Source organism: Erinaceus europaeus, chromosome 16 (assembly GCF_950295315.1).
Source record: "Erinaceus europaeus chromosome 16, mEriEur2.1, whole genome shotgun sequence".
In the NCBI taxonomy this organism is placed as follows: Eukaryota; Metazoa; Chordata; class Mammalia; order Eulipotyphla; family Erinaceidae; genus Erinaceus; species Erinaceus europaeus.
The window spans coordinates 6,396,698-6,423,441 of NC_080177.1; the positions used below are offsets into that span (position 1 = coordinate 6,396,698).

The following is a 26,744-nucleotide window of genomic DNA, read 5'->3' on the forward strand; positions in this document are numbered from 1 at the left end:
TTATACACAATGAGACACCTCTCTTTTTTGTTGATGATCTCCACTCTCTTCTCTCTCTTTTTATGTGGACCAACCATTAGTGAATGCTAAGAAACTATACACTGAGAAACAGCCATGTCATTCCGTGCTTATATCTTCACATTTACAATAACCTACCATTGGCTTCCAGGTGGCTCTCAGCGAAGATGACTTGAGAGTCTTGATGAAAATTTTGCTGGAAAACCTTGGAGAAGCATCTTCACAGCCAAGCCCTACACAGCCGACCCAGGAGGTGGTGAGAGTGAGGAAAGATGCTTCCAACAGATCTGACCACCTCAAAGGTAGACATCCATGGAGAAGTTTGCATTGATGATGGAGAAGAAGCAGGCCTACTGTGTTATTTGCAGTTAGTGTTTTGTTAGCTGCCTATCACAGTATGACAGGGCTGGGCCTGGGACTGCCCTTTGAGAGCACAGAATCCTAACCACTAGACCACCAGGGAAGGTAGGGACTGCCTTTTGAAACTGCCAGGGCTGGATGCTTGCTTGCTCTCTGCTCCAAGGGGAGGGGTTACCTCTTCTTGCAGAAACAATGCTCCTCCCCCCCTCCTTTGTTTTCTGGTGAAAATTGAATTTGTCAGATTCAGGAGGCAATGAGGTGATATAGCCTGTGGGGGAAAAAAATAGAGCCTTTTGCAGACACCGATTATACTGAGATGTGAATTGTACCCACGTGTCAAGAGCTATATGGAAACCATTAAGTCCCCAATAAAATGATAAAAAAAAAGATAGTCACAGAGCATAGTAAGGTCACCAAAACAAGGAGGACCTTGAGGTCACACTCAGAGGACTGAAGTAACTCAGGCGCCCTGGCATAGAAATAGCTACCTATCTGGCTTTATCAGATATATAGTCAGATCCATGCTGGGAGTTTTCAGATTATGTTTGTTTGAAGCACAGACCCTAATTAAGTCATTTTGAAAAGTTAAATTTTTATTTTATTTATTTTATTTTATTTTGTTTTATTTTATTTGCCTCCAGGGTTATTGCTGGGGCTCGGTGCCTACACCATGAATCCAATAATCCTGGAGGCTTCCCCCCCCACACTTTTTGTTGCCCTTGTTGTTGTGGTTATTATTATTGTTGTTATTGATATTGTTGTTATTGGATAGGACAGAGAGAAATGGAGAGATAGAGAGGGACAGAGAAAGGTAGACACCTGCAGATCTGCTTTACCGCCTGTGAAGCAACCCCCCAGCAGGTGGGGAGCCGGGGGCTCAAACCGACATCTTTTTGCCGGTCCTTGCACTTCGTGCCATGTAATCTTAACCCGCAGCACTACCACCCGACCCTGAAAAGAGTTATTTTTTTTTCCCGAAATATAAGAAACCTTCCTTCTTGATTTTTTAAGCAGTCAAATAAGACATAATTTCTCCCCTTTTTGCACTATTCAGCCTCTGATGTGAATAACAGGTATATGTGCGTGTGTATATTCAGGGTCATTGCTGGGGCTCACTGTCACCACTTCTGGTGGCCTTTTATTTTTTTTTTAATTATTGAATAGGACAGAGAGAAATTGAGAGAGGGAGGAGGAGAAAGAGACAACTGCAGACCTGCTTCACTACTTGTGAAGTGTCCCCACTGCAGGTGGGGAGCCAGAGGCTCAAATCCAGATCCTTCTGCAGGTCCTTGCACTTAGTACTGTGTGCTCTGCTGCCCAGACTGCTGAATACCGTATCTTACTACTTATGAATAGGTATGCTTCCATGCCTGACGTAAAACAGCATGCTTGCGACCTTTATACTGAATCTCTTCAGGCCTCCGTGGCTTTAGAATTGTAATGTCTCCAGCTCGCAGTTCTGAAAGGCAACTAACTGGTCAGTTTGCCAGATGTGTGATTTTACCAGCACAGCTGTTTCTCTTACCATCCGTCTGATGCGGTGTGTTTTGGGATCACACAAACAAATGACTAGAGCAGTCTGCAAAATCCTATTTCTGGTTGAGGCACATTGTCAGGAGTCCTGCATAAGCTTGGCAAAGACCAGCACCTTCTTCCCAGGTTGGGTCCATGCTACCATGGAGACAGAAGCCAGGGCAGCAGGCTGCTGAGAGGGTTGCCTAAGAGCTGTGTTAAGAAGAGCAAGCTGTCTGTCTGTCGGAGTCGACGTGTGTGACTCATGACCTCATGTTCAGCGGGGGCCCAGTTTGAGTCTCTGGTCCTGTCTGTGTGACTACTTGGGGCAAAGCTGTGAGCTCAGGTGAAAGCCACACAGGCACTGAAGTAAAAATGAAAGAAGAAGACGGGTATTTTCCAATTTGGAGAAGCCTTTATGTGGTTAAAGTTATGTGCTGTTTTGCCTTTCCAGTAGTTTGTAAGAACAGAGTTTTGTTTGTTTGTTTTGCCAAATAGGTTGACTCCATTTATTTATTTTTAATGTTTGTAAACCAAATTCCCACCATAAAAAATATACATATTGGTTTGCTACCAAAAGTGAGAGCAGAAATGAAAATGCTTATAAGTCATTTTCAAAAATACTCCCCAGGGAGTCGGGCTGTAGTGCAGTGGGTTAAGCGCAGGTGGCGCAAAGCACAAGGACCGGCATAAGGATCCCGGTTCAAACCCCGGCTCCCCACCTGCAGGGGAGTCGCTTCACAGGCGGTGAAGCAGGTCTGAAGGTGTCTATCTTTCTCTCCTCCTCTCTGTCTTCCCCTCCTCTCTCCATTTCTCTCTGTCCTATCCAACAACGACAACAACAATAATAACTACAACAATAAAACAACAAGGGCAACAAAAGGGAATAAATAAATAAAATAAATATAAGAAAATTTTAAAAAAAGTCTTAAAAAAAAATAAAAAAAAAAATAAAAACCTTTAAAAAAAAATACTCCCCAGACACTTTTTTTTGTAGCACGTTTAGAGTAGTGCACAGCAGAAATAAGTAAAGAAATTAAAGGTTACTGCATGGATATACTGAATAATAATATTAATTCAGGCTTTAATTCCTGTCCTTCAGTTTGATATTTATTTTCCTAATGATTAATATGAGAAAGCCATCCATAGTGCATAAGTAAGATTTTTTAAATATATTTCATTCTTTTTTAATATTTATTTGTTTATTCCTTTTTGTTGTCCTTATTGTCTTATTGTTGTAGTTAATATTGTTGTTATTGATGTTGTCGTTGTTAGATAGGACAGAGAGAAATGGAGAGAGGAGGGGAAGACAGAGAGGGGGAGAGAAAGACAGACACCTGCAGACCTGCTTCAGTGCCTGTGAAGCGACTCCCCTGCAGGTGGGGAGCCGGGGCTCGAACCCGGATCCATAAGCCGGTCCTTGCGCTTTGTGCCAAGCGCGCTTAACCCGCTGTGCTACTGCCCGACTCCCCGTAAGTAAGATTTTTAAAAAGAAACCTCAGGCGTGCAAACCTTGCACTGAGCCACATTCCCGACCCTCTCTTCTACCTTTTCTTTTTTAATATATGGTTTTTATTTATTCATTTTTAAATATTTTAAAAAATGTTTTTATATTTATTTTCCCTTTTGTTGCCTTTGTTTTTTATTGTTGTTGTAGTTATTATTGTTGTTGTTGTGCACTTAATACCGCCCGACTCCCTATTTATTCTTTTTTTTTTTTCATCGTCTTCTCTGTGCTTTTTTTTTCTTTTAATTTCTTTATTGGGGAATTAATGTTTTACATTCGACAGTAAATACACTAGTTTGTACATGCATTCATTTTTTAAAAAGATTATTTTTTTTATTGATGAGAAAGACAGGAGGAGAGAGAGAAAGAAGCAGACATCACTCTGGTACATGTGCGGCCAGGGCTTTAACTCAGGACCTCACGCTTGAGAGTCGAGCGCTTTATCCACTGTGCCACCTCCCGGACCACACCTATTTATTCATTTTTGAGTGAGTGATGCTGGGGATTGAACCTGGGACTTCAGAGTCTTAGGCATGAACATCTTTTGCATAACCATTATATTATCTCCACAGTCTTCTAGTTTTTCAAAGAAAAAAAATAACCTTCAGAAACCAAAAAGCGGCAGGGGTTACTTTTATCTTTTCCATTAAGAACAGATTTCCGCCCCCTTAAAAATTACCAAAGAATAAACTCAAGGCCCAGAAGAGATTATGGGGTTGACTTGATGCTAGATTGTAGACCCATTCTGATAGCTGTATAAAGTGACTTCTTAAAAATGGAGGGAGAATCAAAACACTTCTTTTGAAATTTCTTTCTTTTTTTGGCCTCATAATCCCTAGAGTGGGCCCAAGAGGTGGTTCAGTGGGTAGAGCATATGCCTACCATGTGTGAGACCCTGCATCACACAAGGATACCATGGACAACATCAAGACAGTATGATATAAATTTAGAATAATTCACTCTTTGGGATACCTACTGATTCTTTTATTATTATTATTATTATTATTTATTTTCCTGTTTATGTTTGAATTGTCAGAGCAAGATGTGAAAGACTCAGTGCTCTCAGAGGATCAGGATGTCAGTCTCCAGTTTGATTTCCACTTTGAATCTCTGTCCATTATCCTTTATGATAATGATGTCAACCAGGTATGTAGTCAAGTTCTGTAGGAAGACATAAATTGTTAGCTCTTGATAACCAGTTTTTGAATTTTGACATTTTTGTTGTTACTGTTCATTAAAAAATGAGTCTGCATCTGGTTTACAGACTACATCTTCCTCTGTGTTCCCAGCTTCTTAGTGATTCTCATCTTACTAAATGCATCAACTCGCAACACTTAAATGTATCTTTAGTGGGTGAACTCTGTGTGTGCGCAACACTTAAATGTATCTTTAGTGGGTGAACTCTGTGTGTGAGTAATTAGTAACTATTACAGCTCTGTTACATAGTTTCCTATATATGCATATATATGTCTATTTTATGAGAACAGTTTGTAAGTGACTGGGATCTAGAAGGTTATCTTTAATAATATATAAGCATTACGTAGTCACAACATATAAGCAGTATGTTTCTGCTGAATAAGTGTTGCATGCAATAATAATGAATAATTATTGATAAATATTAATTGTTAATAACTATTATTACTAAAATAATTATGATCACAATATAATCATTATAATTAAATAATTAATTGATAGTTATCAATGAACAATTAGTGAATTGAAGATCTAAGGTCTGTTGCCACTAGCTACTGTGGGTATTTTGGAAAGCAATAGTATTTTACATAGATAATTCCAGCCAATGGATATGCTGATTGCATTAGCTCGTTATGTTCTAGCACTCATAGGATATATGTAATATGACGGCACCCATAACCATGATTACATATGCCATATCGATGAGTAGTGAACTTGTATTTCATATCTTTTTTTTTTTTAATAAGGGAGACTTTCTTTTTTTTTAATATTTATTTATTTAATCCTTTTTGTTGCCCTTGTTGTTTTACTGTTGTAGTTATTGTTGTTATTGAATAGAACAGAGAGAAATGGAGAGAGGAGGGGAAGACAGAGGGGGGAGAGAAAGACAGACACCTGCATCACCGGTTGTGAAGCCCTTGAGGCTTCTTTCCCCCTGGAATTTGAACCTGGGTCCTTGCATACTGTAATGTATGTGTTCAGTCAGGTTGCTATTGGCCAGCCCTTAAAATCTTCTGTGGAATGTAAACAGACGTAAGTGTGAATAAGTAAATAACCCTATGTCATTTTGTTTTCATTCACAAGTTACAGAACTTGCTGGCGGTGTTCACTATAATGCTTTCTCAAAATATTTATTTTATCCAGTAAGGTCACAGTTCACTGAGGTCACCCACCACGCCTTAATCCTTTCTTTGGAACTCCATAGTCTGATCATACTTTTATTGTAGAAAGTCTCACTAAATACTTAATACCTAGACTGTACTGTTTACTTAGCTTTAGTTTTATTTCTTAATATTTTATTTATTTAAGGTAGAGGCAGAGAAGTTGAGAGGGAGGGATAGGAGAGATGGAAAGGGAGAGAGAAAGAGAGACACCTGTAACTCTGCATCACCAATTGTGAAGCTTCCTCCCTGCATGCGGGGACTGGGGATTTGAACCCAGGTCCTATGACATGCGCATTCGAACAGATGAGCCACTACATGACCCTGACTGCATTGATTCTTTGTTAGCTAGACTGGTTGACAGAGGGATATTGCTGGGGCTCGGTGCTTGCACTATGAGTCCACTGTTCCTGGACGCTATTTTTACCATTTTGTTGCCCTTGTTGCGGTGGTAGTTATTGTTATAGCTGTTGTTGTTGTTGTTGGACAGGGCAGAGAGAAATGGAGAGAGGAGGGGAAGACAGAGAGGAGAAGAGAAAGACAGACACCTGCAGACCTGCTTCACCGCCTGCGAAGCGACCTTCCCCTGCAGATGGGGAGCCAGGGGCTCGAACCGGGATCTTTACGCTGGTCCTGGCCCTTTGCGCCATGTGCGCTTAACCAGCTTTGTGACCACCCAGCCCCCAACAGAGTATTTTTTTTTATTATCTTTATTTGCACTGACCTGTAAATCAGATACATTTTAATGCATTAGACTTTTTAAACGTCCATGCGCATTTGAATTTTTAATTATTATTATCTTTTTGCCACTAGAGTTTATATCACTAGGGCTCAATACCTATACAACTCCACCACAGTTTACCAGTGGCCATTTTTACTTTTAGTTTATTTTTATTCTCTTTGATAGAGGGTGAGAGACGAGAAAGGGAAAGAGAGGGACAAAGAGACACTCAGAGCACTGCTCCTGAAGCTTCACCCTGGCAAGTAGCGACTGGCGCCTTGAACTTAGATTATCGTGTGCAGTAACATATGTGCCACCTCCCCACCATGTGAACTTACTTAGGTAGACATATACCCAAACACCCTGCATTTTCCCTTCTCCAGCTTTGTGTTTTGACGCACATGCTTCTAACAATCATGACGTCCTCTTAACTTTCATCATCTGAGTGAACGGGTATATCTGAGAGCGATCATTTGACACTGAGAGATCATCTAATTCTCTTGCTTGACTACTATGCCACAGGAACCCAAACTCTCATTTCATAACGACCGTCTCCGCATCGGCGAGCTCAGGCTGCATCTCATGGCTTCCACGGGGAAGATGTTCAAAGACGGCTCCATGAACGTTGGCGTCCGGCTGAGGACCTGCACCCTGGACGACCTCAGGGAAGGTGTTGAGAGGGCCACTTCCAGGTGCGCCACCTCTGAACTGGACGTGCACTCTGGGACCTTGCATGAGATAGCTCTACATTCATAGGTCTCCTTTCCAAGGCTGAACTAAGTAACAGGAAGTTCAGTCATAAAACGGGCCAGAGTCTTAAAGGAGAACATGAAGATTGTATAGAAGTGGGTTCAGACAGTGACACATCAGGTTAAGCACACATAACCCCAAGCGCGAGGATCCTGGTTTGAGCCCACGACTCCCCACCTGCAGGGAGGAGGGTCGCTTCACAATCAGTGAAGCAGGTCCACCGGTGTCTCTCTGTCTCTGTCCCTCTCTATCTTTCCTCCCCTCTCAGTTTCTCTCTGTCATAGCCGATAAAATGGAAAAAAAATGGCCACCAGGAGCAACGGATTTGTAGTACTGACACTGAGCCCCAGCAGTAACCCTGGAGGCAAGAAGAAAAACGAAACAGAACAAAAAGACACTAGAAGTTCTAATGGTTAGGGGTTGGGTAGTGACTCACCTGGTTGGGTGCACACCTCACGGTGTGCAAGGATCTCCATTAAAACCCCCTGTGTGTGGCAGGGAGTTTCACTCACAAGTGATAAAGTAGTGCTACAGGTCTCTCTGTCTCTCTCTCAGTCTCTCTGTCCCTCCCCTCTCGACTCTCCTGTTGCCCTCAAAATTTGCCTCTGTCATATCAAATGAAAGAAGGGAAAAAGTGGCTCCTAGACACTGTAGATTCATTGTGTAGGCAATAGCCCTAGTTAGTAGCAGTGAAGAAAAAGGGTTTTTTTTTTAGTAGTTAATGCTGTATTGGGTAGTTTGTCGGTAATCTATTTTTCTAAATTTTTCCCAGTAAACAGAAATTTTTTTTTTTTTTGTCACCAGGGTTATCATTGGGAGCTTGGTGCCTGTACTATGAATCTGCTGCTCCTGGTGGCCATTTTTCCTCTTATTTATTTATCTTTTATTTTGATAGGACACAGATAATTTGAAAGTGGAGGGGGACCTAGGGAGAGAGACATCTGTAGTACTTGCTTCACTGCTCGTGAAGCTTTTCCCCTTGTAAGTGGGGAGCCAGGGTTTAAACCCAGGTCTCTTGCACATGGTAATCAGACGTGTCACTGCCTGGCTCCTTCCCCGGAATTTAAAAAAATTTTTTTTAACTTCTTCAGATAGAGCAACATAGGGAGAAGGAAAGAAACCACAGCACTGAAGCTTCTTTTAGTACAGTAAGTGCTGGGCGTGAGCGTAGGTTGTACACTTGCCAAAGCAGCACACTAACCCAGTGAACTATTTTGAAGACGGAAATGTTTTTTTTAAAGCTTGAAAGCTAGGCTTTTATCTTATTTAGTCTCAATTTAAAAGTGGTTCTGTGAAAGGTTATTTCTTTCTTTATTTTGCCTCCAGGGTTATCGCTGGGGCTCAGTGCCTGCACCGTGACTCCGCTGCTCCTGGTGCCCTTTCACCCTTCCTTGCACTTGTTGCTTATCATTATTGTTCTTGTTCTTGTTGTCGTTGTTATTGATGAGGACAGAGAGAAATCGACAGAGAGAAAGACAGATGCCTGCAGACCTGCTTCATCCCTTGTGATGTGACTCCCCTGCAGGTGGGGAGCTGGTGTCTCCAACCGGGATCCTTAACCTGGTCCTTGCGCTTTGCGCCCCATGTGCTTAACCCGCTGAGCTACCGCCTGGCCCCCTGGCCCCCTTTTTTCTAGATTTTAATAGGAATAGAATATGACCATTTTCCCATTGTCCATCAACTTTTGGAAGAATAACTTACGCCACTGTCCTGTAAAATGGAGACTGGGTAATTTCAGTAACCTGTTTTTTTTTTTTTTTTTTTCCTTCCTTCCTTCCTTCCTTCCTTCCTACCTTCCGCCCTCCCTCCCTCCTTCCTTCCCCATATAATGAGATGTTATAAGGATTTTGTCCTTGATGTGTTTCTGAGAAAAGCTTGGCTCAACTTGGACTCCACTTAGCACATATCAGATACTTCTAATCTTTAAAGTGACGAATAAATGGAGAACATCCTATCCTGAAGTGAGCATTTCCAGATTGCAGATGTGATGTCGAGGGTAACAGTCCTTGGCCGTGTCGACAAGGACAGTCAGAGCCAATATGTGTTAGGTGTCCTCCTCTTTCCAGCTCCTGTGAGGTTGTGTGGGAGCTGTCACTGCAGACACCTGTGGGCCCTGACTGCTCTGAGTTACATCAGATACTTTAGGACTGTACTTACAGAGAATGCTTTCAAAATGAGTTCTGTTATTTTTGCCTCCACTTCTCCTGCTTGCCATTTTTAAAATTATTATCTTTATATTTATTTATTGGATAGAAACAGCCAGAAAGGGAAAGGGGAGATAGAGAAGGAGAGAGACAGACAGAGACACCAGCAACACTGCTTCACCACCTGGGAAGCTTTCCCCCTGCAGGTGGGGACCCAGGGGCTCGAACTGGGATCCCTGTGTTTCACACTACATGTGCTTAACCCGGTGCACTACCGCCTGCCCCCATCTTCTGCACCCCTTTTTCTTCTAAGTCTTATTTGCAAAATAATAGAAAGCAGTCACCTCCTCAGTTATGTGGTAACCACATTAATGAATTTTGCTAACTGTCCAAATTCTTTTTCAGCCATCTTATTTCATATTTAACACTGCATCAAAGTTTGAAAATAGGGAGTCGGGCTGTAGTGCAGTGGGCTAAGCGCAGGTGGCGCAAAGCACAAGGACCGGCATAAGGATCCCGGTTCGAACCCCGGCTCCCCACCTGCAGGGGAGTCGCTTCACAGGCGGTGAAGCAGGTCTGCAGGTGTCTATCTTTCTCTCCTCCTCTCTGTCTTCCCCTCCCTCTCTCCATTTCTCTCTGTCCTATCCAACAACAACAACAATAATAACTACAACAATAAAACAACAAGGGCAACAAAAGGGAATAAATAAATAAATATTAAAAAAAAACAAAGTTTGAAAATAATCTGCAATTGATCAATGCCATGTGCTGCTTTGTGTGGATCAGGAGAGCACATCATTTTGGCTGCTGTTTGATTCATTAGATTCTAGTCGAAAAATATTCAGTCAAAATGACCGAATGTACATATATATATATATATATATATATATATTTTTTTTTTTTTTCCAGGATGATTGACAAAAAGAATGACCAAGATCATAGCAGTTCTATGATTGACATCCATTACAAGCAAGATAAAAACGGAAGCCACGTCGACGCTGTCCTCGACAAGCTGTATGTATGCGCCAGCGTGGAGTTTCTGATGACAGTGGCGGATTTCTTTATCAAAGCCATGCCTCAGAGTCCAGAAAACGAGGTGAAGGAAGCACAGATCTCTCTACGGCAGACGGCAAAGATCAAGACAGAGAAAGGTTAGCAGAACGTGTCAGTCTGAAGTAATAGAGAACAGCCATTGTCAACAGGATCAAAGAGAAGGGGAAACTGTCAGAACATAAATTACTCTTTCCGGGGGTCGGGCAGTAGTGCAGCGGGTTAAGCGCCCATGGCGCAAAGCGCAAGGACCAGCAGGAGGATTCGGTTCGAGCCCCCGGCTCCCCACCTGCAGGAGGGTCGCTTCACAGGCAGTGAAGCAGGTCTGCAGGTGTCTGTCTTTCTCTCCCCCCTCTCAGTCTCCCTTCCTCTCTCAATTTCTCTCTGTCCTATCCAACAACAACAACAACAGCAATGATAATAACAATAATGATGACAACAAGGGCAACAAAGCGGGGAAAAAATGGCCTCCAGGAGCAGTGGATTCGTAGTGCAGGCACCGAGCCCCAGCAATAACCCTGGAGGTTAAAAAAAAAAATTACTCTTTCCGATTTAAACATATCCCATGGGGGGGAGGGGATAAGGGAAGCTTATAGTCTCAAGAGAAAAGTCTGAATGAGAAGCCATTATTTCTCTGCTCGTTTTTCCAGCTTTGAATGAACTTTTCTGTCTCGTCTAGAAATAGTCATTTTGGGTTTGTATCTACTAGCTTGTATTATAAGAGGAGGATCTTTATTTTTATTTTAAATTCCTTTATTGGGGGATTTGTTGTTTTCGCCGGGCTGGCTTCACGGGCAGGCAACAGATGACCAGGGACTCATGGTTGAGCTGTAGGCAGTATCTCTTTATTCATGCAGGACGCAGCACAATCTAAGCCGAGCTAAGCTAAACTCAAGTTAAAGTACAACTCACAATGCTGTCTTTATATATACTTGCCAAGTAGGGTGGAAACAGGATGTGACATAGAGAGGGTGGGGTGGAGAGAAAAGTGACTGGTGAAAATCAGAGTGTGACAAGGAGGGGGCAGAGCAGGCGAGAATCCTATCACTGAACCACCAATGCCCTGGAGGCAGTGCTTTATGTAAAAGTGATTTATGTAAATAGACCAAAGCTTTGAATGGGATTAAATCTATCCCTATATAGGCATATGGTTAAGCAGAAGCCAGGGGGAGCTGGCATACTATCCAACAGGGATTAGTGGTTTACATTCGACAGTAGAGTACAATAGTTTGTACATGTGTAACATTGCCCAGTTTTCCACATAACACTACACAGTCCCCACTAGTTCCTCCTCCGCTGTCGTGTGCCAGGACCTGAACCCTCCCCTCCCACCCCAGGGTCTTTTCCTTTGGTGCAATCCACCAACTCCTGTCCAAGTTCTGCTGTGTGTTTTCATTTCTGATCTTGTTTTTCAACTTCTGTCTATGAGTGAGATCATCTCATATTCATCCTTTTGTTTCTGACTTAACTCACTTAACATGATTTCTTCAAGCTCCATCCAAAAGGAGGTGAAGAAGGTGAAGTCACCATTTTTTTAAAAAATATTTATTTCCTTTTTGTTTCCCTTGTTGTTTTTATTGTTGTAGTGAAGTCACCATTTTTAATAGCTGAGTAGTATTCCATTATGTATATAGACCACAACTCACTCAGCCACTCATCTGTTGTTGGATACCTGGGTTGCTTTCAGGTTTTGGCTATTATAAATTGTGCTGCTGTGAACATAGGTGCACACAGATCTTTTTGGATGGGCGTGTTTGGTTCCTTAAGATCTGTCCCCAGGAGAGGAATTGCAGGGTCATAGGGTAGGTCCACTTCTAGCTTTCTGAGAGCTCAGAAGGAGAATCTTTTAAAGGAAAATACCCGAGGATTTCTATAATATTGAAGAGCACTGAACAAAACAAATGAAAGCTAGGGATACTGGGGACCCAGTGTGAAGCCCTTGTGTGGCTCCTTAGACTCTTACTTTTTTTTTTTTTAATTGACAAAATGTTTTTTTTAATTTATTTATTCCCTTTTGTTGCCCTTGTTGTTCTATTGTTGTAGTTATTATTGCTGTTATTGATGTCTTTGTTGGATAGGACAGAGAGAAATGGAGAGAGGAGGGGAAGACAGAGAGAGGGAGAGAAAGACAGACACCTGCAGACCTGCTCGAACCAGGATCCTTACCTTTGCACTCTGCACCATGTGCACTTCACCTGCTGTGCTACTGCCCGACTCCTGATAAATGTTTTTTTATATAAGACTATTGTAACAAGGGTTCAGTCTCACACCTCCTCAAAATAAATGCTCACCCACCTCACCCACCACCAAATCGTGATCCACCTTCATCAGACTCTTTTGAAACTCTCAAGAGCAACTTGCAGATGTCTTGTCTTGGCATATGGGAGGCCACTTCCCTTCTTTTACAGTATTACGAAGTACTTTTTGATTTATTTGTCTTTTGATAGCGACAGAGAGAAGCTGAGAGGGAAGGGGAAGATGGTGATGGAGAGCGATACTACAGCCCTGCCTCACCACTCGTGATGCTTCCCCCTCTGCAGGTGGGGGCCAGGGGCTTGGACCAGGGTACTTGTGCTCTGTGACTGGTGCACTCAGCCCAGTGAGCCACTGCCTGACCCTGACAGCGGCTTTCTGTGCTGAGTTACACTTGTCAAAGATCTAGCACATTTCTCTCTAATATGTATTACAATGTTCACATGTATTGAAGACGTCTCTAGTATGTATTACAATGTTCACATGTATTGAAGGGGTCAAATTTTATTTTTCCATCTCAATGTTCTTAAATAGTAATCAGTTTCCGATGGGATATCTTTGTACTTAATGTATTTATAATATAGATTGTGTGACACTGAGCTGTTTTTTAATGTTTATTATTTTTAATGAGATGCAGAGGTAAATATGTATATGGAGGGGACAGAGGGACACACACACACACATACACACACACACACACACATACACACACATACATACATACTCACACATACACACACACTCACACACACACACTCACACACACACACTCACACACATACACACACACTCACACACATACACACACACACACACTCACACACATACACACACACACTCACACACACACTCATACACACACACTCATACACACACACATACGCACATACACACATACACTTACATACACATACATACACACACACATACACACACATACACATGCGTGCACGCACAGACACACACACACACACGAAGACCAGAGCACTGCTCAGTTCTGGCTTATGGTGGTGCTAGGGACTGAACCTGGGACTTCAGAGTCTCAGCCATGGTAGTGTTTTTGCATAACCATTATGCTGCTTCCCCAGGCCCCGACTGTGAACTTCATGGTGACATCAAAGTAAATAATTGATTATGACACGCTCATCTCTTTTTCTCTTCCTGATATTCTCGTCTCTTTTTCTTTCTTGCCTCTGCAACAGAATGTCATATATACTTAGCTGGTTTACCTGTGTACAGGACTTAAACTGTAACCAAAAATACCCCTTTTAAAATAAGGTTACAACCTTGCTAGGTCCAAGTGAGAAATACTTTCTAATAACAAGTAGCAAGTTGCATTCTTACACGATGAGCATCTATCATTGTTATCAGTCACTTGTTAATATTATTAATGCTTCCACTGCAGCAACAGCAGGCTGTTAGACACAGCTAAGTAACGTGCAGATAATGCATACATCAAGATAGAAGACTTCTTATTTGAGGGCCGGGCAGTGGCAACACAACACAACACAGCACCAAGCACACATGCAAGGGGGGGTCTTGACAAAAGATGGAGCAGTGTTGTAGGTGTTTCTCTTTGTCCTTCTCTCTCTTTCTTTTTATTTTTCCCCTATTTTGTTGCCTTTGTCATTGTCATTGTCCTTGGTGTTGTTGTTGTTAGTTATTGTTGCCATTGATATCATTGTTGTTGGATAGGACGGAGAGAAATAGAGAGAGGAGGGGAGACAGAAAGGGGGAGAGAAAGACAGACAGACACCTTCAGGCCTGCTTCACCACTTGTGAAGAGACCCATCTCTCCCGCCGCAGGTGGGGAGCTGGGGCCTCATCCTTGTGCCGGTCCTTGCACTTTGCACCCGCAGCCCTGTTTCACTGCTTGTGAAGCTTTCCCCCTCAGATCCTTAGACCTAGATCCTTGTGCTTAACCAGGTATGCTACCACCCATTCCCCTTCTCTCCTCTTCCTCTCTCTCTTTCTCTCTCTCTCTCTAACTGTATTTGTGGTTTAATATTTACTTACAAGATAACAGGAGTATAACTCGGAACTGTTCCCACCGCCAGAGCTCTGGATCCCTGTTCCCTCCGTTGTAAGCTACAGCAGTTCTCTTAAGGCCGCAGATATGTGTCCACTATTCTGCATCCATTTGTCCATATTTGTATATATTTGCCCATTTCCCCCCCCCCCTCTGGTCCCATTTTCTCTTCTTTCCCAAGTCACACATACACCTCCGACTATATCCAAATGTCCCCTCCCTTTTTCCTCTTCTCTCTCTGGGTCCTGATGGAGTTGGAGTTCACAGCCCTTTGGGCATTTCTCCCCTATCATTTCTCTGCCACTGGGAATATGAGCCAACATCCTTTATGGGGTGCAGAAGGTAGGAGTTCTGCTTTCTGTAATTGCTTGTCCACAGGACATGGGCGTTGTCAGGTGGACCCATACCCCCAGCTTGTTTCTGGTTTTCCCTAGGAAGGTAGGGCTCTGGGGAGGAGAGAGACACATTGAAGAGGCCGTCATCTTCCCAACTTCCCTTTCTTTCTCTCTTTCTTTCTGTCTCTGTAAGAAAAGGAAAAAGGTGGAGTCGGGCGGTAGCGCAGCAGGTTAAGCGTACGTGGCGCAGAGCGTAAGGGCCGGCGTAAGGATCCCGGTTCGAGTCCCCGACTCCCCACCTGCAGGGGAGTCACTTCTCAGGCGGTGAAGCAGGTCTGCAGGTGTCTGTCTTTCTCTCCCCCTCTCTGTCTTCCTCTCCTCTCTCTATTTCTGTCTTAAGCAACAACGACAACATCAATAACAACAGCAATAATAACTACAACAATAAAACAACAAGGGCAACAAAAGGGAAAATAAATAAATATTAAAAATTAAAAAAAAAAGGAAAAAGAAAAAAAAAGGTCACTGGGAGTGGTGGCGTTGCCGTGCAGGTACTGAACCCCAGTGATAACTGTGACTTGGACTCTGTTGTCATTCCTCAGATGACTCTGTGAGGCCCAACGTGACTGTAAAGGCTCAGATCACGGATCCTGAAGTGGTGTTCGTGGCCAGCCTGACCAAGGCAGATGCCCCCGCTCTCACAGCCTCGTTCCAGTGCAACCTCTCGCTTTCCACGTCCAAACTCGAGCAGATGATGGAGGCTTCTGTGAGGGATCTTCGAGTGCTTGCTTGCCCTTTTCTCCGAGAAAAGAGAGGAAAAAATGTCACCATGGTAAGAAGTACCCTGATATCTGACTGTTGGATCAGAGAGTAATAGAAATGATTGATTCAAGGGCTCCTGGGGTCTGTAAGTCTATTTAGTATTACAGACTTGAAGTTCTACAGCAAAGAATAAGTTCTGAAGTCAGTGAACGGGTTAGCCTGGGAAGCTAGTGATAGACTGGGTTCTCCCGTCAGACTCAATTTCATTTTCTTTTTTTTTTTTTAAATTATCTTTATTTATTTATTCAATAGAGACAGCCAGGAATTGAGAGGGAAGGGGGTGATAGAGAGGAAGAGAGATACCTGCAGCTATGCCTCCCCACTTGCAAAGCTTTCACCCCTGCAGGTGGGACCAGGGCCTCAAACCCGGGTCCTTGTGCATGGTAACATGTATGCTCAACCAGGTGTGCCACCATCCGGCCCCCAGACTGATTCTCTTTTCATGATACCATCGTCTGTTGAATAGTTTTGGTGCAAACCAGTGTTCATTTTCAGTGGTTGAAGGAATGAGTATTGGATCTTTATAAACATAGGATAAGAATAATCAGAATCATGTGAACAAGAAGATTTTGGCTTGCCGGTATTAAAAGTTACCTTGAGGGAGTTCCAAGTTTGAGCCCGACCCACCACTACAGTATGGGGAAGCTCTAGGACTGTGTTATCTTTCCTTCTCTCTGGTTCTACCTATCTACAGAAGTGGGCTTTTGAGTGTCTCATGTGCACGTAGGGTACCTGCCTTGCTATGTGCGAGTCCCAGGTCCAAGCCCCAGGCACACTGCAGCGCCCATGGAAGCTTTGGTGCAATGTAGCGTCTTTCTTCTGTCTGTCTATCTGTTTCTGTTGAAATAGTAGCTACACGTGTCACGCATGCACAGGCTCCCAGACCCACAAACAAGTTGATTTCACTTACGTCTTTTCTTACTACTGAAGAATATTTCAGAAGGCAGAAATAGTTGACTTTATTACCAATCCAGTTCTTTTTAATTTTAAAACCTGTAATGTTACATTCCAGAGGATCCATTCTATTTAGCAGCTCACTTGTAAACATCCTTTTTTGAGGAGAAAAAAATCAGTGGGTAGAGCACAGCACTGCACACAGCAGAAGGATGCTTTTCTTTTTTCTCTCTCAATCTCTGTCACTCTCATGTTCTCAAGTTATCTTGATAGTGTGTTTTATAAAGGACATCGTCTAGACAGTGTTTTCACAAAAGGGAATATTTTAAACGCCTAATGATAATTGTGTGTCGTTACTTAAGATTTCGCACAAAAGATTTCATCAGAACTGGCTGAAGTTTTCAGCAACATCCACAGACATGTCTTCATGAGAAGAAACCCCATGTACGATTCTAGGTTAATTTAATAGACATCTCACATTGTAGCCGCACATCATACAGTTCAAATCCTCAAAGGAGGCAAGATAAGTTCTTATAAATACATCTTATCCATATACTAAAGAGATTTTACCTGTTTCTAGGTCTTACAACCCTGTTCTTTGTTTATGGAAAAATGCACTTGGGCTTCAGGAAAACAAAACATAAATATTAAGGTTGAAGAATTTGTGATTAAGGTAAGTGCCTCACATATGATTTGAGAGAAAATTGATTTTTTTTTTTTTTTGCTTCCAGGGTTATTGCTAGACTCATTGCCTGCACTAGGAATCCACTGCTCCTGGAGGCCTTGGTTTTTCCATTCTGTTGTTATTGTTGTTGTTGGATAGGACAGAGAGAAATTGAGAGAGTGGGGAAGACAGAGGGAGAAAAAGATAGACACCTGCAGACCTGCGTCACTGCCTGTGAAGTGACTCCCCTGCAGGAGGGGAGCTGGGGCTCAAACTGGGATCCTTAGGCTGGTCTTTGTGCTTCGTGCCATGTGCGCTTAACCTAGTGCGCCACCACTCAACCCCCTGGATTCTTATCTTTCTAACGGTGTTTTCTACTTGCAGTTTATAAGACATCTCTGATGTTGCTCATAACTAGAGCGTTATGCTAGTCATATATTCAGTAGTCAAGCGATGCCTTTACTCCCCCTTTACTACAGAGCATGTGAAAGGGAGCAAAGTTCAGGGTGGGGTGGGCCTGGCTGCTGGGCCCTATTGTAGAGAAAGATGTCGCTTTGGTGGTGGATGAGGTGAGGTGACATGCATCTGGGAGAGATGTGAGATGTAGCCCATGTGACAACAGTTCTGGAAACAGCTTTTCCTTAGTAATAATAGATAGATAGGGAGTCTGCAGTACTTAGAAAATATGGGGGTAGGTAAACAGTATATTGCTAACATATGAGGGAGACAGCATACTGTCAGTGTAAGAGGTTGACAATAGATTGCTTCTTTGCCTATATTATTATATTATACTTTATAAAAATGTTTTACATATTAGATATAATGTTGACAGTATATAGATAACATATAGCATATATAATGTATGTAACGTACTATAACACATACTTACCCGTGGTAGCATATCATCAATATATGGTATACTGACAGTGTATGGATGGAAAACAACATAAAAAAATATGGCCCAGCAGGCTGGGAGTATGGATCGACCTGTCAACACCCATGTTCAGCGGGGAAGCAGTTACAGAAGCCAGACCTTCCACCTTCTGCATCCCATAATGACCCTGGATTCATACACCCAGAGGGATAAGGAATAGGAAAGCTATCAGGGGAGGGGATGGGATACGGAGTTCTGGTGGTGAGAATTGTGTGGAGTTGTACCCCTTTTATCCTATGGTTTTGTCAGTGTTTCCTTTTTATAAATAAAATAAATAAATAAATAAAAAGATATGGCCCAGGAGCTGGCATAGGAACAGTAGAGCAGGGCTTGTAAGCGTGAGGTCCTGACTTCTCTCACTAATAAAGAAATAATTATTAAAAATAAATAAGTAGCAGTAATAAGTAGTGATTACATTTTTATTTATTTATTTATTTGTTTTTATTTATTTGATAAGACAGAGAAATTGAGAGAGGAAGGGGAGACAGAGAGGAAGAGAGAAATTCAGTTTAGTTCTTGCAGCTGGTAGAAAGTTTCAAAAAATCAGCTATGCATCACCATCTTCCTGTCCACACAGCATTCTTTCTTTAATTAAACTTAGCTGTGGACAAGTGTCACATAACTTTAGATAATTCCAGAGTACCCTGGACAGATGTTATTAATGTTATTAATGTTATATTAATGTTATTTATTTGTTTATTCCCTTTTGTTGCCCTTGTTTTATTGTTGTAGTCATTGTTATCATTGGTGTCGTCATTGTTCTTGAATAGGACAGAGAGAAATAGAGAGAGGAGGGGAAGACAGAGAGGGGGAGAGAAAGATAGACACCTGCAGACCTGCTTCATTGCTTGTGAAGCGACTCCCCTGCAGGTGGGGAGCCAGGGGCTCGAACCGGAATCCTTACACCGATCCTTGTGCTTTGCGCCACGTGCGCTTAACCCACTGCGCTACCGCCTGACTCCCAGATGTTAATGTTCTGAGGTCAGTTGGCATGACTTTGTGAGTGCCTTCTTCTCTCCGTGTACGCTCAGTATGTTCTTACATTTTGAACTTACATTCTTTTAAACCATGTCTTAGATATTAATTCTCATTTGTAGAATTTATTATTCAGAAGCCCTTTCTGTTTTCTTTTTGAAAAGGTCTCGCCCATAATTCTTAACACCGTGTTGACAATCATGGCTGCCTTGACTCCCAAGGCGAAAGAAGATGAATCCAAAGACACCTCTAAGGAAATGGAAAACCTCTGGGCTATCAGATCCATCACAGATTATAACTCCTGGTTCCTTGGTGTGGACACAGCAACGGAGATAACAGAACATTTCAAAGATGCGGAGCTGCCACTTACAGAAGAAAATTGTGCCATTACTGTGGAGTCAGTCCAAGTCACCTTAGAATGTGGTCTGGGCCATCGGACCGTACCTTTATTACTGGCAGAGTCTAAGCTGTCAGGAAACATTAAAAACTGGACTTCTATGATGGCAGCGAGTGCTGACATGACACTGGAGGTATGCCATGTTGTTTAGAACGTCAGCTTCTCCAAAGCACAGCTGCAGGTTCAAATGTAGCCACTGAAAGTATAGATGCGACTGGAGAGTACATTCTGTCGTTTGATTGGTATTGGTATGCTTGACTCGATCATTCAATTTTTAAGGTTCTGTTCCTTAAGAATTTGTTTACAGGGAGGGGCCAGGCAGTGGCGCACCTGGCTAAGCACACGTTACCTGGTACAAGAGACCTGGGTTTGAGCCCTTGGTCCCCACCTGTAGGGGGGAATCTTCACGAGCAGTGAAGCAAGTACTTTAGTTTTCTCTCTGTCCTATCAAATAAGGGAAATAAAAATGGAAAAATGGCCTCCAGGAGTGGGAGACTCATCCTGAAGGCACTAAGCCCCAGTGGTAACCCTGGAGGCAAGAAAAAAAAAAAAAAAGAAAGAAAAGAATTTGTTTATGGGGACTGGGCATTGGCATACCCAGGAGAGCGTACGTAGCACCATGTGTAAAGATTGGGGTTCAAGCCCTAGTCCCCACCTGTAGAGAGGAAGCTTCTCAAGCTGTGAAGCATTGTTATTTCTCTCTCCCTTCCCCTTCTCTCTCTCTCTCTCTCTTTAAAAAATATTTATTTATTTATTTATTTATTTATTTCCTTTTGTTGCCCTTGTTGTCTTGTTGTAGTTATTGTTGTTGTTATTGTCATTGTTGGATGGAACAGAGAGAAATGGAGAGAGGAGGGGAAGACAGAGAGGGGGAGAGAAAGACAGACACCTGCAGACCTGCTTCACCGCCTGTGAAGTGACTCCCCTGCAGGTGGGGAGCCGGGGGCTCGAACCGGGATCCTTACGCTGGTCCTTGCGCTTTGCGCCACATGCGCTTAACCCACTGTGCTACTGCTAGACTCCCCCCTTTCTCTCTTAATTTCTCTCTGTCTCTGTCAAAAGAAATCAGAGAAACAAAAAAAAAAAAAAAAGGAAGAAGGAAAGAAAGAAAAAGAAAGAAAAAGAAAAAAGGAAAGGACACTAGGAGTGGTGAATTCACTGTGCAGGCACCAAGCCCCAGCAATCATCCTGGTGGCAATAAAAATAAAAGAATTTGTTTATGGCAGTAAAATAAATGGTTAAGAGAAAAATAAGTACCTCATCTGTGTATATTCTGTTAAGGTGTATTTTTAAATGACTATTGACTTAGCACGTTCCTTATTTAATTGTTTGCTTCTTGTTGATTATGGAAACATACGCTGCCTTTCCAGGTTCACTATTATAACGAGACCCACGCTGTTTGGGAGCCACTGATTGAGCGAGTGGACGGGAAGAGACAATGGAACTTAAAACTGAATGTAAGAAAATCATGAAGTCTCTTATTCAAGAACACTAAGACTGTTTATTATATAGTTTTTTAGTTACGTGACTTGTGAGATGTTGTCCAGGGTTTCTGAGGATTTTCTATGGATTTAAAAAAAATTCTTTTTCACAATAACACATGTTTACTGTTATTGTGTATAATAATCTCAGGAACCAAGAGAAGCCAGAACTGAGTAGTGCTCTGGTAAAGAAAAAAAATATTTTTGCTGTATGGCCAGGGAGACAGCATTATGGTAATATAAGACTCTCATACCTGAAGCCATGAGATTCCAGTTTCAGCTACTGGTATCATCTTAAACCAGTGGTCTGGTAATAAAAAAATGTATTTCAGTGGGGCCAGGTGGTGGTGCACCTGGTTGAACACACGTTACAATGCACAAGGATCCAGGCTTGAGCTCCCGGCCCCCACCTGCAGGGGGAAAGCTTCACAAGTAGTGAAGCAGGGCAGCAGGTATCTCTCTGTCTTTCTCCCTATCTTCCCCTTCTCTTTCGATTTCTGGCTGTCTCTGTCCAATAAATAACTAAAGATAAAGAAAAAAAGGCCTGCTTGGCAAAAACAATAATAAATCAATAAATTAAATAATGTATTTCATTAGCTCTAATAATACTTGGACATCATAGGCCGTTTTCATTCTGCTTCTCTAGTAAGAGAGTCAGAGATTTTGCAGAGACTGTGATAGTGAATATAGAAGCAGGAGGAGAGTCTGTCCATCTTTTCACAAGGCAGACGCTAAAGAGGTTTGCAGCTGACCCTCCTCTCATTATACAGCTTGCTATTTGATTAGAAATGATACCCAAGCATGTGCTTTTGAGTGCCATTTTTAGTTCATATGGAATTATACATGTATACCTTTGTTATCTCCAGTGATTTTAAGAATAATAGCGAAAATGTCGAGAATGGTTATCCTAGTTCGTGCACTCATTTTTTTTTAATTAGTGATTTAATCATGATGAACGAGATTTGTGAGTTAACAGGGGTACAATTCCACACAGTTCCCACCACCAGAGTTCTGTGTCCCATCCCCTCCATTGAAAGCTTCCCTATTGTTTATCCCTCTGGGAGTCTGGACCAGAATTCTTCCTACAAACTGTGGTTAACCTGGTGCACCACTTCCCAGACCAACATTCTTTATGGGGTGCAGAAGGTGGGAGTTCTCTGGCTTCTGTACTTGCTGTCATGAACTCTTCTGTGTTACTTTCTCATGGTACTTCTTGAGAATGCTTCAGAGCCCTGGATATTGAAGCATATGTTTTTTTTGTTTTTTTTTAAATATATTTTCTAGAATTACAGGGGCATGAATAACAGATTCACCCCTGCAGATTATTACAACACAGCTCTCTCCAGGCAGCCCCGCCGAGGTGTAAGGCACTCACATAAGCTTGCCAGGCTCTTATTTTAAAGATAAATCATTCAACCTGTGCTCCAATTTCCTCTCCATAAAGTGGAAATGACATTCTCCTGCTGCCCCTTAGCATGGAGCAACTGATAAGGCTTGTTTTCATTATTCTGTTTATTCTTTTTAAAAAGCACAGAAATCTCAGATGCAGTCGGATGGGTGCTTGAAAGCTGTTTGCTACTTTTATAGTGATTTAGAAGTATTGGCTGGTCAAAAGTACTAAGAAAGAAGCTGTTCTTAGGGGGCTGGTCGGTAGTGCACCGGGTTAAGTGCACACAGTAAGAAGCCTAAGGACCCAAGCATGGATCCCGGTTCGAGTCCCTGGCTCCCCACCTGCAGGTCACTTCATAAGCGGGGAAGCAAGTCTGCAGGTGTCTCTCCCCCTCTCTGTCTTACCCTCCCCTCTCAATTTCTCTGTCCTATCTAAGAAAAATAGAAAAATATGGCCACAGCAGCAGTGGATTTGTAATGCAGGCACCAAGCCCCAGCAATAACCCTGGAGGCAAAATTTAAAAAAAAGCTGTTATTTTTTTCCCCAGGTGTGACATCTAAACAGGTTCACTTTTCCCCTTCAGGGTCATCGTTTTGCTCCTCAGCTCATCATGTCCAATCTGTCAGGTGACTCTGGGTTCCAGCAGCCTGGGAGTGGGATTCCCGAGTCCAAAGGGAACTACTTTGATGTCAGATTGTCAGCATTTCCCCATGTATTTGGGGCCACACTGAAAGCAGGAACACTGACCCATTCTCTTAGCAAAGTGAGACGTTTGAAGCCATCAGAACACGAGAACTTGTGAGGGTCTTGAGGAACCTGAATGTAAAATGACAGGTCTAGGCGAATGTGAATGTATCTCAGTTTCCCCGTCAGTCGACTCCTGTGTTCCATTCTTTATCCTCCTAGGTGAAGAAGAATCCAGCCCAGGAGAAAAGTTTGATGCCAGGAGATGATTTCATTTTCCTCCCTGAGCCACAAATGGCAGTCCATATTTCTTCAGGAGACACCATGAATATAACCATCTCCAAAAGCTCTCTTAGCGTGTTCAACAATTTAGCAAAAGTACGTTTGGTTCTTGCCCGGGACCTTCCACCATTGGGATTTTAAATGGAAACACCCTGCAGGTTAACTGTCATTTGCCATCAAGGCAACCTGATGGCAGATGGGTGGCCCCCATGTTAAGTCCTGGGTTTTGACCGTGATGCTGTGTTCCTTCACAGGGGTTCTCAGAGGGGACTGCTTCTACTTTCAACTACTCTTCAAAAGACAGGGCTCCCTTCACAGTGAGAAATGCCGTCGGCATTCCCATTAAGGTACAGCCCAATCACAACCTCAGAGTCATGGGCTCTCCGGAGAAGAGCGGTATTCATGATGTTGACGTCGGTCAGAATTTGGAATTGGACTATGCCAGTCTGGAACCTTCCCATCGAGGGAAACGATCAATCCTGAGCCGTCAGGATAGCTCCTTCTTCACTCTGACCTTCGGTATGTTGCCTTTTACTTTAAGAACATCTTTGGGGCTCACTGGTATGGGATTATTCCTACGAAAAGTATTTAGCTGTAGATACTTTGGGGTACAACAGTTTCAAGAGCCCAAACCAACACTGGATGAGATCTTGTTGTTGTTTACACTGATCAAATTACACTCGACGAATTTAAGAAGTGCCTTGGCAAACCAGATAATTTCTATGCCATTAAAGAATACAGAATGTCCCATACACAAGGACAAAGGTTCAAGCCTTTGCTCCCCTCCTGCAGGGGTGACACTTTACAAGTGTGGAATAGGTTTACAGGTGTCTGCCTTTTACTCCCTGTCTCTCTCTCCCCCACCCCTCTCAAATTTTCTCTGTCATATCCAATTTAAAAAAATAGAGAGAGGGGAAAAAAAAATGACTATTAGGAGCAGTGGGTTCTTAATGCTAGTACCAGTCCCCAGCAGTAACCCTCGTGGCAAGTCATCACCACCACCACCATCCAGTATGTAGGAGTGGGGTTGTTTGTTTTAGGATATTCAACCCCCCCCCCATAAATTAGGAAGCATATGGTTTGAAACAATGCCTTAGTTCTTTGTTAGTTACAGAATCTTAGAGAAATATCTTATGTTTCCTCATTTCTAATCTCGAGACAGATGACTTTTGAGCCATGTGGGGGTGTTGTTAATCACTCTGTCAAGGGAAAAGATAAGTTAATGGCCACTTGCCATGCTTATTTCACCTGTGCTCTGCCTTAGTGCCTCATGGATACACAGAAGTCGCCAAAATCCCTGTTTCCAGACCTGGGAGGCGATTATATAATGTCCGGAATCCTGCTGCCAGTCACTCTGACTCAGTCTTGGTGCAGATAGACGCAACGGAAGGGAATAAAGTAATCACCCTGCGCTCTCCTCTGCAGGTAATAATGCCAGCAGATGAATTCCGTCCTTGGAAGTGTACCAAGACACATCTAGCTGAATATCGTCAAATTTTAGCCACTGTTATCTCTCGGTTTTCTGCTGGCCCTTGCATCCATCACACTTTACTCCAGAAAAGGGAGTTGTGTTTCTTTCTTTCTTTTTTTTTTTGTCATTTTTTGTTTAATCACATACTGCTTTGAGGTAACAGTGGAGAAAATACGCTGACTAGAGTCTTCAAGACTTAATGCATATTTATTAGAAAATGCTGTGCCCAAGGAAGAGACATGTGAATGACCTAGTAACTTCAGCTGCCACTTACACATAAACTTTGCTGTATGTAGTCCTAAAATATCTTTAAAAAATTCCAGCTGCCCACAGAAGATGTTTTATTATTGGTGCAAATTAGATCGGGGCCAGGCGGTAGCATAGTGGGTTAAGTTCACATGGTTCCAAGCACAAGGACTGAGGCAAGTATCCTGGTTTGAGCCCCCGGCTCCCCACCTGGGGTGGGAGGTGGGGTCGCTTCAGGTGGTGAAGCAGGTCTGCAGGTGTCTGTCTCCCTCTTTGCCTTCCCTCCTCTCTTGATTTCTCTCTGTCCTACCCAACAACAACAACAGCAATAACAACAACAATAATAATAACAACAATGATAACAACGGAACCAAAAGGGAAGAAAATGGCCTCCAGGAACAGTGGATTTGCAGTGCAGGCACTGAGCCCCACCAATAACCCCAGAGGCAAAAAAAAATTTTTAGGTTGGAAAGTAATGTCTAACTCACAAATTCCTTTTAAAGTTCTGTATCTGTTTTAACAGCTTGTATGTCTTTTTGTCCAACAGATTAAAAATCACTTCTCTATTCCATTTACTATCTATAAACATGTCAAGAATGTCAAGCTATTGGAACCTATTGGAGTTGCCAGGCCAGAAGAGGAATTCCATGTGCCTTTAAACTCATATAGGTAGGAACACCTTGGAATATACTAAGCTTTCAAAGGGCCACAGTAGATATAAATTTAATTGGGGGATCTGTACTCTCAGAAGAAAGAACCCTGTACAGGTTTCTTTTTAAAATTCTTTTTATTGATTGATTGATTTATTCCCTTTTGTTGCCCTTGTTTTATTGTTGTAATTATTATTGTCATTGTTGTTAGATAGGACAGAGAGAGATGGAGAGAGGAGGGGAAGACAGAGAGGGGGAGAGAAAGATAGACACCTGCAGACCTGCTTCACTGCCTGTGAAGCAACTCCCCTGCAGGTGGGGAGCCGGGGCCTCGAACCAGGATCCTTATGCCGGTCCTTGCGCTTTGCGCCACGTGCGCTGAACCTGCTGCGCTACCACCCAGCTCCCCCCTGTACAGATTTTTAAAGTTAGTTTTAAAGCATATAGTTACAGACATAAAGATTTACATCATTGAACTAGGCAGAGGAAAACCTTTTCTTGTGTATCTTGTGTCTTAACGTTTTCTTAAAGCTTTTTTTTTTTAAACTGGGGTGGGGGTAATAGTTCACAGTAGATACAGTCTTTGCCACACGTGTAAAATTCCACAATCTTCTCACCCCCAGCCTAGGTCCTGCTCTACCATTATGTTATTATTACCTGACCCCCAGACCCCTCAGAATCCTTTACTTTGGTGCAAGACACCACATCCAGTCCAAGTTCTGCTTTGAGTTTCCATTTCTGTTCCTACTTCTCAACTTCTGTCTGTGAGTGAGATCAGCCCATATCCATCCTTCTCTTTCTGGCTGATCTCACGTCACATG

The 26,744-nt window shown here is 42.7% G+C and overlaps 1 protein-coding gene across 1 annotated transcript in view; it reads left to right on the plus strand.

Moving 5' to 3' along the window:
• The window catches only part of VPS13C (vacuolar protein sorting 13 homolog C), a 222,088-nt gene that overhangs the window by 126,873 nt on the left and 68,471 nt on the right, over positions 1-26,744 (plus strand). Inside the window, exons 48-59 of the mRNA XM_060174401.1 lie at positions 170-320; positions 4,434-4,543; positions 6,995-7,164; positions 10,276-10,517; positions 15,636-15,865; positions 17,330-17,422; positions 19,487-19,852; positions 21,090-21,176; positions 23,497-23,652; positions 23,811-24,075; positions 24,821-24,981; positions 25,821-25,942. Of these exons, the coding sequence (XP_060030384.1) occupies positions 170-320; positions 4,434-4,543; positions 6,995-7,164; positions 10,276-10,517; positions 15,636-15,865; positions 17,330-17,422; positions 19,487-19,852; positions 21,090-21,176; positions 23,497-23,652; positions 23,811-24,075; positions 24,821-24,981; positions 25,821-25,942 (2,153 nt within the window). The remainder of the gene's footprint in view (positions 1-169; positions 321-4,433; positions 4,544-6,994; positions 7,165-10,275; positions 10,518-15,635; positions 15,866-17,329; positions 17,423-19,486; positions 19,853-21,089; positions 21,177-23,496; positions 23,653-23,810; positions 24,076-24,820; positions 24,982-25,820; positions 25,943-26,744) is intronic.